Source organism: Scyliorhinus torazame, chromosome 1 (genome assembly GCF_047496885.1).
Source record: "Scyliorhinus torazame isolate Kashiwa2021f chromosome 1, sScyTor2.1, whole genome shotgun sequence".
Classification (NCBI taxonomy): Eukaryota; Metazoa; Chordata; class Chondrichthyes; order Carcharhiniformes; family Scyliorhinidae; genus Scyliorhinus; species Scyliorhinus torazame.
The window spans coordinates 54753375-54769565 of NC_092707.1; the positions used below are offsets into that span (position 1 = coordinate 54753375).

General features: G+C 44.8%; 2 protein-coding genes across 4 annotated transcripts in view; one reads left to right on the forward strand and one right to left on the reverse strand.

Annotated features, from left to right (window-relative positions):
• Positions 1–16191, reverse strand: part of cux2b (cut-like homeobox 2b) — a 538929-nt gene that overhangs the window by 462310 nt on the left and 60428 nt on the right. The window lies entirely within an intron of this gene.
• LOC140429424 (small nuclear ribonucleoprotein E-like) lies at positions 12371–12808 on the forward strand. Its single transcript, XM_072516391.1, has one exon. It carries the CDS (start codon positions 12387–12389, stop codon positions 12663–12665), a length of 279 nt encoding a protein of 92 aa, XP_072372492.1. The 5' UTR covers positions 12371–12386; the 3' UTR covers positions 12666–12808.

A 16191-nucleotide genomic window follows, 5' to 3' on the forward strand; every position in this document is an offset into this window, starting at 1 on the left:
ATCTGAAAACACACCACGTAGTGGTTGGGTGGGAGGAGGGTGGGATACGAGTTAATATTCAGGACTAAATGTTTCATATGTATACTAGACAACAGCCAGTTCCATATCTCACCACCACCTCTCACCCACGCTACTGTATCGGATTTGTCACGCTGCTTGCCCAACATCAAGTCCTCAATGAGCAAACCCTTCCTCCTGCTAAATAGTGAAGATGAAGCCACTGTCTTTAGTCCCCCAAAAAGCTTTATCCTCAAACCATCAACCCCAACTCCCTCCCTCGCCACTCTCAGACTGAACTAGACTGTTCACAAACATGGCATATTATTTTACTCGGAGATGAGGAGCCGACCCTTTATCTTGATCGCAAATTCTCAGCTGAGCTGCTGCTGAAATCCTCATTCATCCCTCCAGATTTTGATTATCTCTCTGTATTGCAACCTCCACTCCAACTCACTCATCACCTTGACTTGCAAATATATCGCCGTTCCTTCGCTGTAACTGGGACAAAATCCTGGAACTTCCTCCCTAACAGCACAGTGGGTTTACCTATACCTGAAGGACTGCAGTGGTTCAAGAAGGTAGCTCACCACCACCTTCTGAAGGGCAACTAGGGATGAGCAATGAATGTTGACCTAACCAGTGACGCCCACATCCCGCAAATGAATTTTTAAAAACTCTTCATAAACATCCAAATCTCTGCTGCCCATGTGCTGACTTGCACTTCGTTCTATTCACCCATGCTCCCTTACCAACATTGTGCTCCACAATGCCTCGATTTTAAAATTAGATTATTTGGTCCGACAACCTTCCTGGATTCTGCACCCCTCAGATTTGGACCTCTTGCACATTCCTGATTTTAACTGCTCCATCGTTGGTGGCCATGCTTTCAGCTGCCTCAGTCGTAGAGCCTTACGAACCACCCCCATCTTTTTAAGGCACTCCTTTAAACCTATTTCTTTGACCAAGTCCTGTCCTAATGTGGCTCGGTGTCAGATTTTGTTTTGATAATGCTCCTGTGAATCGCCTTCGGACTTTTTTTTTTTTTAATTCAGAGTACCCAATTCCTTTTTTTCCCCCCAATTTAAAGCGGTAATTTCGGGTGGACAATCCACCTACCCTGCACATCTTTTTGGGTTGTGGGGGAATATGCAAACTCCACACGGACAGTGATCCGGGGCAGGGATGAACCCGGGTCCTGCAACATGGGGCAGCAGTGCTAACCACTGCGCCGCCGTGCCACCCTCCCTTAGGATTTTTTAAATACGTTAAAAAGTGCAAGAGAAATGCAAGCTGCTATTGATCTTTATCCCTCTTTGTCCTCCTTAACCTTTTTGTAGTCTGTTGAGGTGAATCAGATCAATCTTTTCCAATGCCTCTCCCTCTATTGTAGGCACTAGTGGGACTGCTTTCAGCTGATTTCTTAACTATCCAATCATGGGAAAGGCAAATTCCAGCAATAGTTTCTCTTCCTGTCCTATTCCGTAGGATCCAGAGTCCCTAATGGATCAATAGTTGGCCCTGTCCCTCTTTTCTATTGTGGCAAAATGCCAGCGGCCTGATAGAAAATTGGACAAAATTTTAAAATGGGGCATTTAAAATCAAATCACAGTCAGCTCCAGGACTGGCCTGATGGGAATTTGAACGTGGCCATGTTCAAATACACTGAACACAGACAGACTGCCAGGGCACGTCTGGACCTGCCCTCTCGACCACCCCATCAGGAGATAATTGGTCCTATTCATATGGATCAATCGTTTTGGGTCGCTCAGATAAAGCTAGACATTCTGGGACCCAGTTTTCCCGCCGTTACCATATATGGAGAGGTCATGTGTAAACGATCCACCTAGGAATGGACCCCTGGGGTTGAGTTCCTGCAGACTTGCTGAGTTGCAATCAGCAACACCATCGGTTATTGCAACCCCCGTCCTGAGATCTCATTGGCTGAGGGCCAGAGAACCTTCCGGCAAGGCGAGATGAGGGATATAAAAATCGACCCCCAGTTTTGTGAGGGCCATGAAGAATTCAGCACGAGTTTTAAGGATACAAAGTGATAACATTTATTTACAATAACATATATATACAACAGCAGCAGCAACTTCCCTTGCTGCACACTCCTTCCTGCTGGTTCCAAACTGGCCAGCTTTATTTTTTTTTAAATATTTTATTGAAAATTTTTGGTCAACCATCACAGTACATTGTGTATCCTTTACACAATAATATAACCGTATAAATAACAATGACCTGTTTTATAAACAAAGAATAAATAATATATAACAAAAACGAAAACTAAAACTAAATGGCAACTGCCTTGTTTCAGATAAACACTCTCCAAAAATATGATTTAACAGTCCAATATACAATTATTTATAGCAACGACCTATACATATATATTAACAACCCTCAGAGTCCTTCTGGTCCCCCCCCCCCCCCCCCCCCACCCCGGGCTGCTGCTGCTACCTTCTTCTTTTCCATTCCCTCTATCTTTCTGTGAGGTATTCGACGGACGGTTGCCACCGCCTGGTGAACCCTTGAGCCGATCCCCTTAGGACAAACTTAATCCGTTCCAGCTTAATCAACCCTGCCATGTCATTTATCCAGGTCTCCACCCCCGGGGGCTTGGCTTCCTTCCACATCAACAGTATCCTGCGCCGGGCTACTAGGGACGCAAAGGCCAAAACATCGGCCTCTCTCGCCTCCTGTACTCCCGGCTCTTGTGCAACCCCAAATATAGCCAACCCCCAGCTTGGTTCGACCTGGACCCCCACTACTTTCGAAAGCACCTTTGTCACCCCCACCCAGAACCCCTGTAGTGCCGGACATGACCAGAACATGTGGGTGTGATTCGCTGGGCTTCTCGAGCATCTCGCACACCTATCCTCTACCCCAAAAAATTTACTGAGCCGTGCTCCAGTCATATGCGCCCTGTGTAACACCTTAAATTGAATCAGGCTTAGCCTGGCACACGAGGACGATGAGTTTACCCTACTTAGGGCATCCGCCCACAGCCCCTCCTCAATCTCCTCCCCCAGCTCTTCCTCCCATTTCCCTTTCAGCTCATCTACCATAATCTCCCCCCGTCCCTCATTTCCCTATATATATCTGACACCTTATCGTCCCCCACCCATGTCTTTGAGATCACTCTGTCCTGCACTGGCCAGCTTTATTTAAACATGGAGTTTACTAATGGTTTCTCCGCCCCCCTCATTGGGGAAGCTCATACTCCCACAGGATTGTGGGATTGTCATTAGTCCCCAGCCAATGGTAAGCAGGCAGGTTATAACACCCAGAACCCTCCCCAGCGAAGACTCGCAGAGGTAACCGAAAATATTGCACGACCGACCAGTGACGGAAGGAAGCAGCGTGGAGACCCACCTTCATGGTGTGTCAGAGGAATTCCCTGAGAAATTGAGGCTCAGAGAGTCGGACCCATAGCTCGACTGAGTACATTGGTTCGGGTAGTATTAAAAATCTTGGGATCATTTAGTATTGTTTTGGGATCGTCGAAGAAGGGTAACTGTTTGATATATAAATTTAGTTGAATCATACATTTGTATTTGTCCTTTGTTCATCACACAAAGAAAGACACCTGGGTAAACATTTGAGTAATAAATGGGTCAAAGTGTCTCTCGCTCTTTTTTAAAATAAATTTAAAGTACCTGATAGGTTATTGATTTATTGATTCATTGATTTATTTGATGTCTTTAGGTTCTGCTTGAGAGCATAGCTAGAGAATGGAATTATTCAAAAGGCCATGACTGTGAAAAGATAGTTATTGTTTCAGACAATGAATAAACTATGGAGCTTTCGGGTCATATCTGCAGAAATTAGGCATTGTTTCATATAATAAATAGATCATTGTATTCCAGTGCATTTAGTTATAAGAATGTATCAAATAATTAGTTACAGCAAGGTTAATGGCTAGCCATGGCGTGAGAATCCCATTCCCGTAAGGTGGTGCACGTAGACACTGAATTTACTTTGATGGACATCAGTAAATCTTAAGTAATGGCCAATGTTTGATTCATAAATCATCCTCTAAGTAACAGACATCTATCTGAACAAATCAGGAGGTCTCAGCTGAGAATTTGAAACCAATAAAAGAGTAAATAAGGGATTAGACCATCAAAAAGGATTCCCTTAAAAGTAAGACCTCATGGTCAAGGGTTCGTTCCGAATTTATGCCTTCCTGAATTCCTGAACCATCTATTGATTTACTTTTGTTTAAAAGTAATTTCTTTATACTTTCCTTATGCTTTTATATTTAACACTTTGCCACGTTCGGACCAGTTGATGTTTTATTTGATTTAAGTTTTGATTTAGTAGGGCGGCATGTGGCACAGTGGATAGCACTGGGACTGTGGCGCTGAAGACCCGGGTTCGAATCCCGGCCCTGGGTCACTGACCGTGTGGAGTTTGCACATTCTCCCCATGTCTGCGTGGGTTTCACCCCCACAACCCAAAGATGTGCAGGTTAGGTGGATTGGTCACATTAAATTGCCCCTTAATTGGGAAAAAAAAAAATTGAGGACTCTAAATTTTAAAAAAAAGTTTTGATTTAGTTCTTATGCAAGTGTATTAAAGTGAATAATTAGCAGTAAAGTTGTATTTTGGACACCTCCAATCAACTGGACAATCAATTCTTATTAGAAGATAGAATAAGAGCTCCAACAGTACCCAATTCATTAGGGGGCAAATTAGCGTCACCAATCCACCGACCTTGCATATCTTTGGGGGTGAGACCCACGGGGACACGGGGAGAATGTGCAAACTTCACAGTGACCCGGGGCCGGGATCAAAACGGGTTCTTGCCGCCGTGAGGTAGTAGTGCTAACCACTGCCCCACCTGTGTCTCTAGCTCGTGACGACATCATTTGCAGACATGTAGTCAGCTTCCAACTGTATACTAAAGTTTTACCGTTCCATTACCTATCTTGACCCCTTCACTCTCACTATGGTTATCCAAAGTGGATAAGCCAGAACTTCCTCGGATTAAATATTGGGAAGACCAAAGCCATCACCTCTAGCCCCCACCGCCAACTCATAGCTCAATTCCTCCCCCCTACTGCAATCTTCAGCCACTGACTCAGGTTAAACCAGGCCATTTACAACCTCAACATCCTATTCAACGGCAAGTTATGTTTTGAACCCCACATCCTCTCCGTCACCCAGTCTGCCTCCTTCCACGTTCCCAACATAGAGTTATAGAGTCATAGAATTTACAGTGCAGAAGGAGGCCGTTTGGCCCATCGAGTCTGCACCGGCCCTTACAAAGAGCACCCTACTGAAGCCCACGCGTCTACCCTGTGCCCGTAACCCAATAACCCCCACTTAACATTTTTTGGACACCAAGGACAATTTAGCATGGCCAATCCACCTAGCCCGCACATCTTTGGACTGTGGGAGGAAACCGGAGCACCCGGAGTAAACCCACGCAGACACGGGGAGAACGTGCAGACTCTGCACAGACAGTGACCCAGCCGGGAATCGAACCTGGGACCCTGGAGCTGTGAAGCAATTGTGCTAACCACTATGCTACCGTGCATCGCCCACCTCCATCCGTACCTCAGTCCACTCACCACAGAAACTTCATTCAGACCGTTGCAAGGTCCAGACTTAGCTATTCCCATGCTCCCGAACCTCCACAAACCTCAGCTCATCCAAAGCTCTGCTGCTCCTGTCCTGTACAGGCCCACTTGCCTATCATTCCTGTTTTCACTGATCTACATTGGCTCCCAGTATACACAACACTCTCAAATTTAAAATTCTCATCCCCGGGCTTAAATTCCTTCTTCACTCACCCCTCGCTATCTCTAACCTCCAACACCCCCAGACAAACTATCTGCTCCTCTATCACCTTCTTGCACATCCTCTCGCCCTTCACCCATTGGTGGTCACCTGGGCCCCAACTGCAGAATTTCCTCCCTAACCTAAACCCTTCCACCACCTCTCTTCTAGTTAAAACTCATCCCCTTGCCCTAGTTTTCGTTCACCCGCTCTTAATATCTCTTTCTTTGGCCCAGCATTCATTCACGGATTTCCTCAGAGAAGCCTGCTGGCCATTTCTTCTGACATTAAGAGATACGGCATCTTGATGATTAATAATGTCTCCTAGTATTGCCCCAATCTCCCTTGGATTCCGAATGATTCTCGTGACACTGCACACAGGTACCAGAGCCTGGTGCGAGATTGTGACGATCAGCTGTCAAAATGTTTTACCCAGCTGTGTTTTATTTTGTGCCCACTGTCTGGGGCAAATGGTCGACATAGGTATATCTCGAGGTCAGTTATAAACCAACAGTTGCGTGATGTTCCTGTAGATTATGGTTACTTGTAAACCCTCATAGCTGGCCTGGTAAAGGGACCAGAATGCCAAGAGCAGGAAAACCAGCAGGCAATTGCTCACTTTCTTTAATACTTGTGCAGCTTTGAAGTGTGACATTTGAAGTTAGACAGATGCACACTAATATAAGACAATTTATGTGACAAGAGGTACCAGCAGCCATCTTGCCTCCCACTGAGGTCTGCTGCAGTGATCCACATCTCTTGACTAATTCATTGTCTGTCATTCGGAACTGCATTAAGGCCACTGTTGCACCAATGAAGGGACCTACGACTCATGTTGATTGTAGTGCAAGAAAAGTAGGGATATATGGTCAGGTCATGACTGTTCCACTGAATGAGTGAGCAAATGAACTTAGTAGGATTTTGAGCAACAAGCCTACAGTCAGCATGCAAGATCATTGCTCCATACATTATCAAGCTGTATCTGATGTGTAAATTAATCTGTGGTTTACCAGATTAGGCATTGAAGACTAACTGCCAAGTTACTTGAAAGAGCGGCACTCTCCGTCTGTCTATTACACTCAATACAATGTTGACAGGACTGCATAAGAAACTTGTCAAGATTTAGTCATGTTTTAGAGTTGCAAACCATTTGTGTACAGAACATAAGCCATCAGTAGCTATGAAGGTGTTGCAGACTGTTTCCATACATTAATAACTTTAATTATGTATTTAACAAGGACATAATGTATAATCTTATGTGATGGAATACTCGCCATTTGCCTGGATGAGTGCAGCTCCAACAACACTCAACAAGCTCAATAGCATCCAGGACAAAGCAGCCCATTTGATTGGCACCCCTTCCACAAACATTCACTCCCTTCACCAATCACAGCAACATGTACCATCTACACAAAATAAACAGCAGAAATTTGCCAAAGTTCCTTCAACAGCACCTTCCAAACCTGTGACTGCTATGTGGAGACCGTGGCGGAGGCAGAAGGGAAAGAGTGCCCCCACGGCACAGGCCCGCCCGCGGATCGGTGGGCCCCGATCGCGGGCCAGGCCACCGTGGGGGCACCCCCCGGGACCAGATCGCCCCGCGCCCCCCCCCAGGACCCCGCCCATGCCGCCTTGTCCCGCCGGTAAGGTAGGTGGTTCAATTTACGCCGGCGGGACAGGCAATTTATCGGCGGGACTTCGGCCCATCCGGGCCGGAGAATCGAGCGGGGGGGGGGGGGCCCGCCAACCGGCGCGGCCCGATTCCCGCCCCCGCCCAATCTCCGGTGCCGGAGACTTCGGCAACCGGCAGGGGCGGGATTCACGCCAGCCCCCGGCGATTCTCCGACCCGGCGGGGGGGGGGTCGGAGAATGTCGCCCCAGGTCATTATTTCATTGCTGCATGTGGGGAGCTTGCGGTGTGTAAATTGGCTGCCGAGTTTCCAAAATCACAAGAGTGACTACACTCCAAAAGCATTTCATCGGCAGCAAAGTGCTTTTGGACATCCTGCTGCCGTGGAAAGGTGCTATATAAATGCACGGTCTTATTTCTTGATCATCGAGTTAATTAACTCACCTAGTGGTCAATGTATTAAAAAGAAACTTAAAAGCAAATCAATTCTCATACATGTACCCAATGCTCTGCAGCACTGGCTTCACACCGGTGATTTGCCTAAACAGAAAATAAAATTTGCACAACTAAAGTAAAAGTCCAGCCTGGGTTTGCAGTTCTCTCTTATTGATGAGTAAGATGTTCTGCTGATTAAAAATTGATCCTCCTCAAATTCTAATCAACAGAATAGGATTCATTCATATGTTATCAAGTCAGAAGCTGACAGTGAAAACCAAACCTGTTATTAACCCCTGAACCCTTGCTGACCTTGGTCAGGAAGACTAGAAAACTGTAAATTACTCAACAGCCCAGGCAGAATATCACCAGTCTGATAGATTTGTGCTGGGCCCGGAGCACAGTGGGTTACAGCCAATATCACGATCCTACACGTCTCTAGAGAAAAAGGGGTTCATGACATCCTGACAGTCTGCACTGTGACTCTGAATACATTAGTGTCTGCTCTCATTAAGCTACAGAATCACGTATTCCATTTTACTGGCAGGAATTTAATTCAAAGCTAGGGTTTGTTTAAAGGCAAAATTTCCCTGTTTATTCAAAAGAAAAACCCCAAACACATCAGCAGTATCTCCTCTCCATATTAGCCAAATTTAATTGCTCCTTCAATTTGGGCTGCGTAAAGCTTTGCTGGCGGTTACTGTCAGTGAATATAAGTCACACAAAAATATGTGCTCAATTAAATTTAAGGTGTAAGAATAAGAATTGCCAGGGAGAGATTAAACACCCTCACATTCCACCAGTTAGCATTTCAATAGTTTTTTTTAAACCAACTGCAAGAACATTAGCTACAGGACGCAAGCAACTCAACGGAGTGCCGTAAATGTGTCCCAATCTTTTATATTACAGGAGGAGTGTAGCTGCCGACATGCAAGTTACCCTGCTGCCTGCTTAATAGAAACAAGGCCACGTTCTAGTGTCTAACTGCATGATACTAAAACATGGCTCTACAATTCTGTCATCAGAAGAAAGCAGCTCGCTTTAGTTCATGGAAACACAATGATCTGCATCCCTGGGTGTTTCCTCCTAAGGTTTGTACAAGAGGCGATTGTATTGAGTGAAAGGGTGTGTCCAGCTTCCAACTCAAGAATGTGGAAAGCAATCCCAAACCAGGGTGAGGTGTAAAAACATCTAGTGCAATTTTCTACCCATCACGCCACGGCAGAAGAGCAGATCATTCCAGAATCTCAATCTATTACAACAGGAGTGGCACAGTGGCAAGCACTGCTGCATCACAGCGCCAGGGACCCGGATTCAATTCCGACCTTGGGTAACTGTGTGGAGTTTGCACGGTCTCCCCATGTCTGGGTTCTCCGGTTTCCTTCCAAAGATGTGCAGGTTAGGTGGATTGGCCATGTTAATTTGGCCCTTAGTGCCCAAAGTGTTCGGTGGGGTTGCGGGGATAGGGCGGGAGAGTGGGCCTGGGTAGGGGGCTCTTTCAGAGGGTTGGTGCTGACTGGAAGGGCTGAATGGCCTCCTTGTGCACTCTAGGTATTCTCTGATTCGATTCTATGATTCTATGAAATGCACAAGTGTGACTGAGAGCAATGCCAAGGCAGAGGGCTGCACAGGACCAGGATATCCTGGCACAGGAAGCAGCCACAAGCTCTTGGCAGGTTGCGCCTGCAGCTCTCCTCAGGAAAGACAGTGGGAACAGTGGGAATTCCCGCATTACTCCTGGAACTCTGCTGCAAACTCACCCTCTCACTCAACAGTCTCCCCCACTGTGCAGACAGCTGGAAAAGCTGCACCAAATTAAATATTAACGAAATACTCACTGATCCACATTTGGGAAAAGCAGTGTGCAACCAAGCCACACAGGCCCCAAGATTCAGGGCAAATTTCCCCAGTGCAGTGCCGAGAAACTCCAGCGGCGCCTTTCCTGCTGGTCAGATAGGCTCGTGCTCTTGGAACCTCATTGATTATGGACAGGAGAGTCCCCCTCCGAATCTCCTGTTAGACTGGCAGCTGATTCATCCACCCGCCCTCAGCTGGCATGTTTGAAGGTTCCGGCACCATATTTAAATATCAGTCCCGCACACTCATATCACTCTTTCCAGCCCATCTGCCTTCACCTGGCCATGCAGGATGTCAGCCTCAAGGGTAGCATGGGGGTGCACTGATTAGCACTGTTGCCTCACAGCACCAAGGACCCGGATTCCATCCCGGCTCTGGGTCACTGTCCGTGTGGAGTTTGCACACACTACCCGTGTCTGCTTGGGTCGCACCCCCACAACCCAAAGATGTGCTGGGAATGTGGATAGGCCTTCGCTAAATTGCCCCTTAATTGGAAAAATTTTAATTAATAGAAAAAAGTGTTGCGTTAGAGAGAGAATAGAAAAACGTATTGCGTGAGAGAGAGAGAGATGGCACAAATCTGAACCCCTGGTGGAGGGAGGAAAAAAATCAATTAAATTTGCACTCTCAATGATCCTTAGTGGAAGGTCCATGTGCATGGGCAATAGGTGAGGGCCCATTTGAACAGGGCTCCCTCTGCTCCATTGACTGAAAAATCAATTGTTAACTAATTCTCTTATTGCACCTGGAAATTGGCTACTTGGGTTAGGAGAGGCTGCCCCTGTCCGGGAGAATTATAATAAAGCAAAGCTTCAGTTCAAAAATTGGGGAGGAATAAAAAAAGGCTAGCAGCCTCAAGAAGGCAGCAACACCAGATTTCAGCATCATGGTCCTTGTTGCCCTTATCTGGGGAATGCGGGACCACCAGCATGTCCTCTACCCCAGGGGTGGCGCAAAGAAGCACACCAACCTTAACTCTCCAGCCTGGGGGGCTGTTGCCCAGGAGGTCAGCGTGGCTGTGACCTGTCTGTGAAGAGCCATCCAGTGCATGAAGCAGATGAATGATCTCCAAAGCTCCGCCAGGGTAAGTCCTCTCTCAGCTCCCTCCACTATAAAACACTCAGCATGGCATCATGTACCCAAATGGCTACTCTCTTCATAGGCATCACACATTCAGTCACGAGAGACCCTTGTGTGTTGTCAGGGGGATGTGTGTAATTTTTTTATTCAGAGTGTATGATGGGTGAGTTCTCAATCATTAGTCCTCAGGGGATAGCAATGGCTGAGGAAGGATCATCAGATATGTGACTCTGCACATTGGAGTTCCTAATTGATAGTGTCCCAAACCAAGACATGCACTTTAGGATGGGAGTCCTCCGCTGGTCCGCACATCCTTCGCCACAGAAAAATACTTTTCACTGTACTTCGGTACGTGACAATAAATCAAATCAATCAATAAGCAGTATTTACCCCCTTACATGGCATGGGAAATGTCCAGACTCAACTGAAATCATTGTTCTTCCTTGCTGGACTTAAGTTGATAGAGTGAGTGCATTACCAGGACTCTAATGACCACAGTTAAGATCAGACCTTCGAGAGTCGTGAGCACTTAAGGCCCAAGTATGAATGCAGGACTTGTCTAATATCCTTTCAGCTGTTCACCACAGGCAAAATACAAACCGTACCAACTAGCCCATGTTTTCAAAATTAAAAACACAGTAGCCAACATTAGATATGATTGTGCAATTGGACAAAATTTGCTAATCAATCCTGACTGTGCTAAGAATTACACTAAAAACAAATTTCAGATCAGTCGGGCTCGCAGTGTGGCTCACTTACCCATGCTCGAAGCCACATATATTCACAAACAGGTCCCTGTTCTTTGCAGATAGAAAGAGCATGTCCACGCATTGCGCCTTTTTCAACTAAACAAAAACTTGAGGACAGATGTTCATTGATTCATTTCCCCATGGCAATGTCTTGACTAGAGTCAACCTGCCTGGTTTGAATTTAAACAAATGCTTGGCAGTTAACTGTTCCCTGGTGCATTCTCCATGACAATGCCTCTACCAAGCAAAGTGCACTTGCCATTCAATCAGCCTCTTTTCTCAAGCAGTATATTTTTTTGTTCCCTTTACTATTGGAATTCTTGCAAACTGTTCTGACAAGTGCAAGACAAAAAGCTTTGACAGCCGTCTCCTTTTTCAGCAATACCCACGTTCTGTATCACCAAGCGACTATTTGTAAACCTAATTTTGCTGAAGAAATAAAGCAAATCAATACATTGCACATTGATACTGAAGAGAAACTAATTTGTCAGAAGCCATTAGCAAAATAAGCAATTTGTATAGAATCTTGGTTAAACCACTCTTGGAGTATTTTCTACAGTTCACTTTTAGAGGCACCTAGAAAGATGCAGAAAAAGATTTTAGATGAATGATAACAAAACTGAAAGGAAGGATTGAACAGGCTGAGATCTTTTTTTTTTTTAAAAAGAGACTGAGGGGTGGATCTGAAAGAGATTTTTAAACTACGAAAGGATCCAATAAAGAAACCTAAACAAAAAAGTTCACAATCATAAAATGTTACTAATAGATCAACAAAGAATTCAGGAGGAACGGCTTTAACCAGAGAGAGTGGTTAGAATGGGGAATTCAGGCAGGGGGACGGAGCCGGCGACATGGCGTACCACGGGCAGGCTCCGAAAGTGCAGAAACTGATGGTGCAGCCCATCAATCTTATTTTCAGGTACCTTCAAAATCGATCCAGGATCCAAGTGTGGCTATATGAACAAGTCAACATGAGGATAGAAGGGTGTATAATTGGCTTTGATGAATACATGAACCTTGTTTTGGATGATGCAGAGGAAATTCACATGAAATCAAAATCAAGAAAACCATTGGGCTGTGTTATGCTGAAAGGGGACAACATCACCTTACTACAGAGCGTCCACAGTTAAGAATGGATTCACTGGAACTTGATTGTCTATACACTATAGCAAATAGCTAACTTGTTTCTATAGCATTTTGGATACCGGTTGTCGGAAAACAGATTGAGTTGTGATGTGTTTTTGTACCTAGCCACAGTAATGATTTTCTGAAATAAAAATCTTATAACCCCCAAAAAAAGAATGGGGAATTCAGTGGCAACGGGAATAATTAAGACAAATTGCTTAGATACATTTAAGCAGAGGGCAGATAAACATGTGAGGGAAAAAGGAATAGAAGGTGATGTTGACAGGATTAGGTGAAGGAGGAGGCTCATGTGGACAGCTAAGGCTGAATGGCCTGTTTGTGCTGTATGTTCTATGTAGTCTTTGCATGTTCTTTGTAGTTATATGCAAACGTCGAAATAGAGCGCAAACACACATCCAGCATGTTACTCTGCTGCTAAAGGACAGCGTATAATAATTGTTGTTGGACTTGCTCCATCAATTTTGGCATTAAACGGTCATCTGAAAACTGCATTCTCCCCTCCTGCGATGGTTTTGACTTGTGCTGGGTACAATCACATGCACCCAGACACGCGCACACAGATGGACAGACACACCCAGACAGGCAGGTGCACATGTGTGGTGTGCTGTGGGTCAGAATCCCAATGTTCAAATTGTGTACAGCTTTCTAACCAGAATCAAGTGGTTCAGTGCCTGCTGTTTGTCCCAACCAGAATCACCCGGGGTTACCTCAGGAGAAAAGGCCGCTGCCTTCCTTCATTTTTATGAAGTCTCTACTAGTGATCCACTGCAGCTCCACCAGCAGTCATTCATCCAGCCAGCCCCCTGAACAACCTGCCCACCTCAAGAGAATCCAACACAAAAAACAATCCCAGCAGAATTCACCTAATCAAAACAACCAATTCCATCAGACCTGCAGTAACTAACCAACCCCCTGAAGAGCAATTAAACACATCTCTTTGCATTTACAAAACATTCAGTAATAGATCTTGGGGGATGGAGAATGAACAGGCACATATGCAAACACAATGCTCCCTATACCTTTCAAAAAGGTCAAAATGGAAAAGGAATGGGGAACAATCCCAGCTTTGCTCGAGATATTCTGTCCTGTTTAAAATCAGCTTGCCAGAACTAATCACAAAGGAATGATGAAAATTTCCTAAAGGTGTTACATTATAATGTAATCAAGCAATCACCTGGTTATCATGAAAATTGCATATCTTTCCTTTAATTAAAGAGAGCTCACAGACAGCCTGCTTGTGCGTGGAGTCTGCTGCAGCACACTTCAGAAACTAACATGCGAGTTTCCAACTACCAAAATCCCAGCAACCTACGCAAATGCTTTCGGATACGGCTCATTACCAGAGTAAGGGGTGGAAAGAATGCTGCTCCTGCACCCCTTTGTCCGGCCTTTACCATCTCGCCCTCCCCTGATTGTAAGAGGGATAATTAAACAAAGATACTAATTAGCTGCCGATTGTGGAATGAACTGGTTAGATCATCCATTGTTCTCTATAATTCGCTTCTCCGTAATCATCTTCTCCCAGAGACAGAATAGAATACCCAGCAGCTGCTGTTTATAAACAGTTCTCTGAAAAGCCAAAAGACATATTTACTCGGGATATGAAACTCCCAACACAAAATTGTCATTTTTCAAAATCTAATATGTCCCACTGACCTCAAAAAATATACTTCTGACTCTATTTAAAGGCACATCATCAATTTAAATGTTTAATATATCATTTGTACATAGCAAACCATCGCCATTTCCCAAAAGGTAAGGACAAAAATAACAGATCAATTCTTCAATGGTCCCTCTGGTGGGATATCCTTTATCAAGTTGTGCTTTCCTATTCATTCAGTCAATGAATCTGCACCAAAACATCACTGAAAGATGGCCTGGAACTGCATCATTATGCTAGCCAGCAAGCAGTTCCAAGTCATCTACGCTGTGTTTTTCATAGTGTGTGTACATACAATGAAATATGGATCCCAACCTTTTAAGGGAATTTGTTGCAGTTGTGGATGTTAATAAGAGTAACTTACAACAAAAACCTATGGTACGTTGGTCAAGAAAAGGCTAAATATAACATGTGCATAAAATTTGTAAATTTTGTACACCACCACAATGGAACAAAAGCTCATGCAATCCAAAATAGGCCACAGGAAAACCATAATTTTATACATTACAGATATGAATGCAGGTTTCCAAAAGTAAATACACACAATCCCAATAGTTGACGTAACGCAATCAGATGCAATTCCGAAGCAAGACACCCACCTTCAATACACACGTTTAAAACCAGCAGCAGAAACAAACGTGTTCAATCAGACCGCTGTGACGATCATGTTCCATTTTTGCTTCGCCACTTATGCTGAGCATTCAGAGTGCCAACCGGTCGATGGCAAATGTGCCGTCTTTTGCCACACAGCAGAACCCTCCCTGGTGTTGTAAATACCTTACAAGTGCAGTCATTACAAAGAATGAACCAAACAGAAAATGTCTGATTATGCTTTATCCATTTGTAAAAACAGCTAAAATCCTTCAGACAAGATAACAGGAGGTAGGGAGTCACGTCCGGGATCACTGATTGAGCAACCTCATGATCCTAGGTGCTGAGTTAAAAGGAAACAAGAAAAATAAAATATACTATCCACCAACAACCACCTGGGAGGGGAGAGTAGGAGGGAGTGGGGCAGTGGGCCAGTCACGACAAATCACAAGCATACATTCTCTCCTTTTATTGTTGTGTCCAGTAAAGGCAAGAGGATATTCCAAATTTTAAAACTGTATTTTTTTTTCAATGGACATTGATTAGGTGTCAAGATGGCTAGGCCAAAGGGGTCAGGTGGCCTTTGCAACTTCAACACAGACTACCAAGCTTGCAGTAAAGTTCAGAGTTGGCAGGGGTCTCCTCCTGGAATGGACATTCCTAAATAGCCTTCCTTTGTGGGATTTGTGCGTGCCTTTGCCAAAGCTATCTCCAAAACACAAAATATATAGAACAAATGATAGAAGAGGCAATAATTAAAATTCAATTCAGACGGCAATCTAATTTTCACTAAACATATCGCAACCACATATCACAGCCCTAATTAGCCTGCAACCTTAAACAAACTGATCTACAGATTGGACAGTAAAGAATGACCAGGTCAGACAAACTATGTTGACCACAATTCTCCGATCGTTGTGATTCACTTTTCCCGCCGGCAGCTCAACCCCACCTGCAGTGACAGTATGGGGAGGTTACAATGGGAAATCCCATTAACGAGCCGCGGGAAGATCGAATCCCACCGCCAGCGAACGACCGAGAAACGCGCAGTTGGCGGACCGGATAATCCAGCCTGTTGTTACCCAACGTAAGTAATGAGGACACTTCATAATGATCTCAAAATATTCAGAACATTATTGTCCCCCTTATAGGGCGCTGTGTTATAAAGAAAATAAATTTTAAAATCATGGCTCATGCATACTGAGTATATAGCATTTGCTGATTGTAGGACACACGCGCACACCGGGAAGGTGCTATCC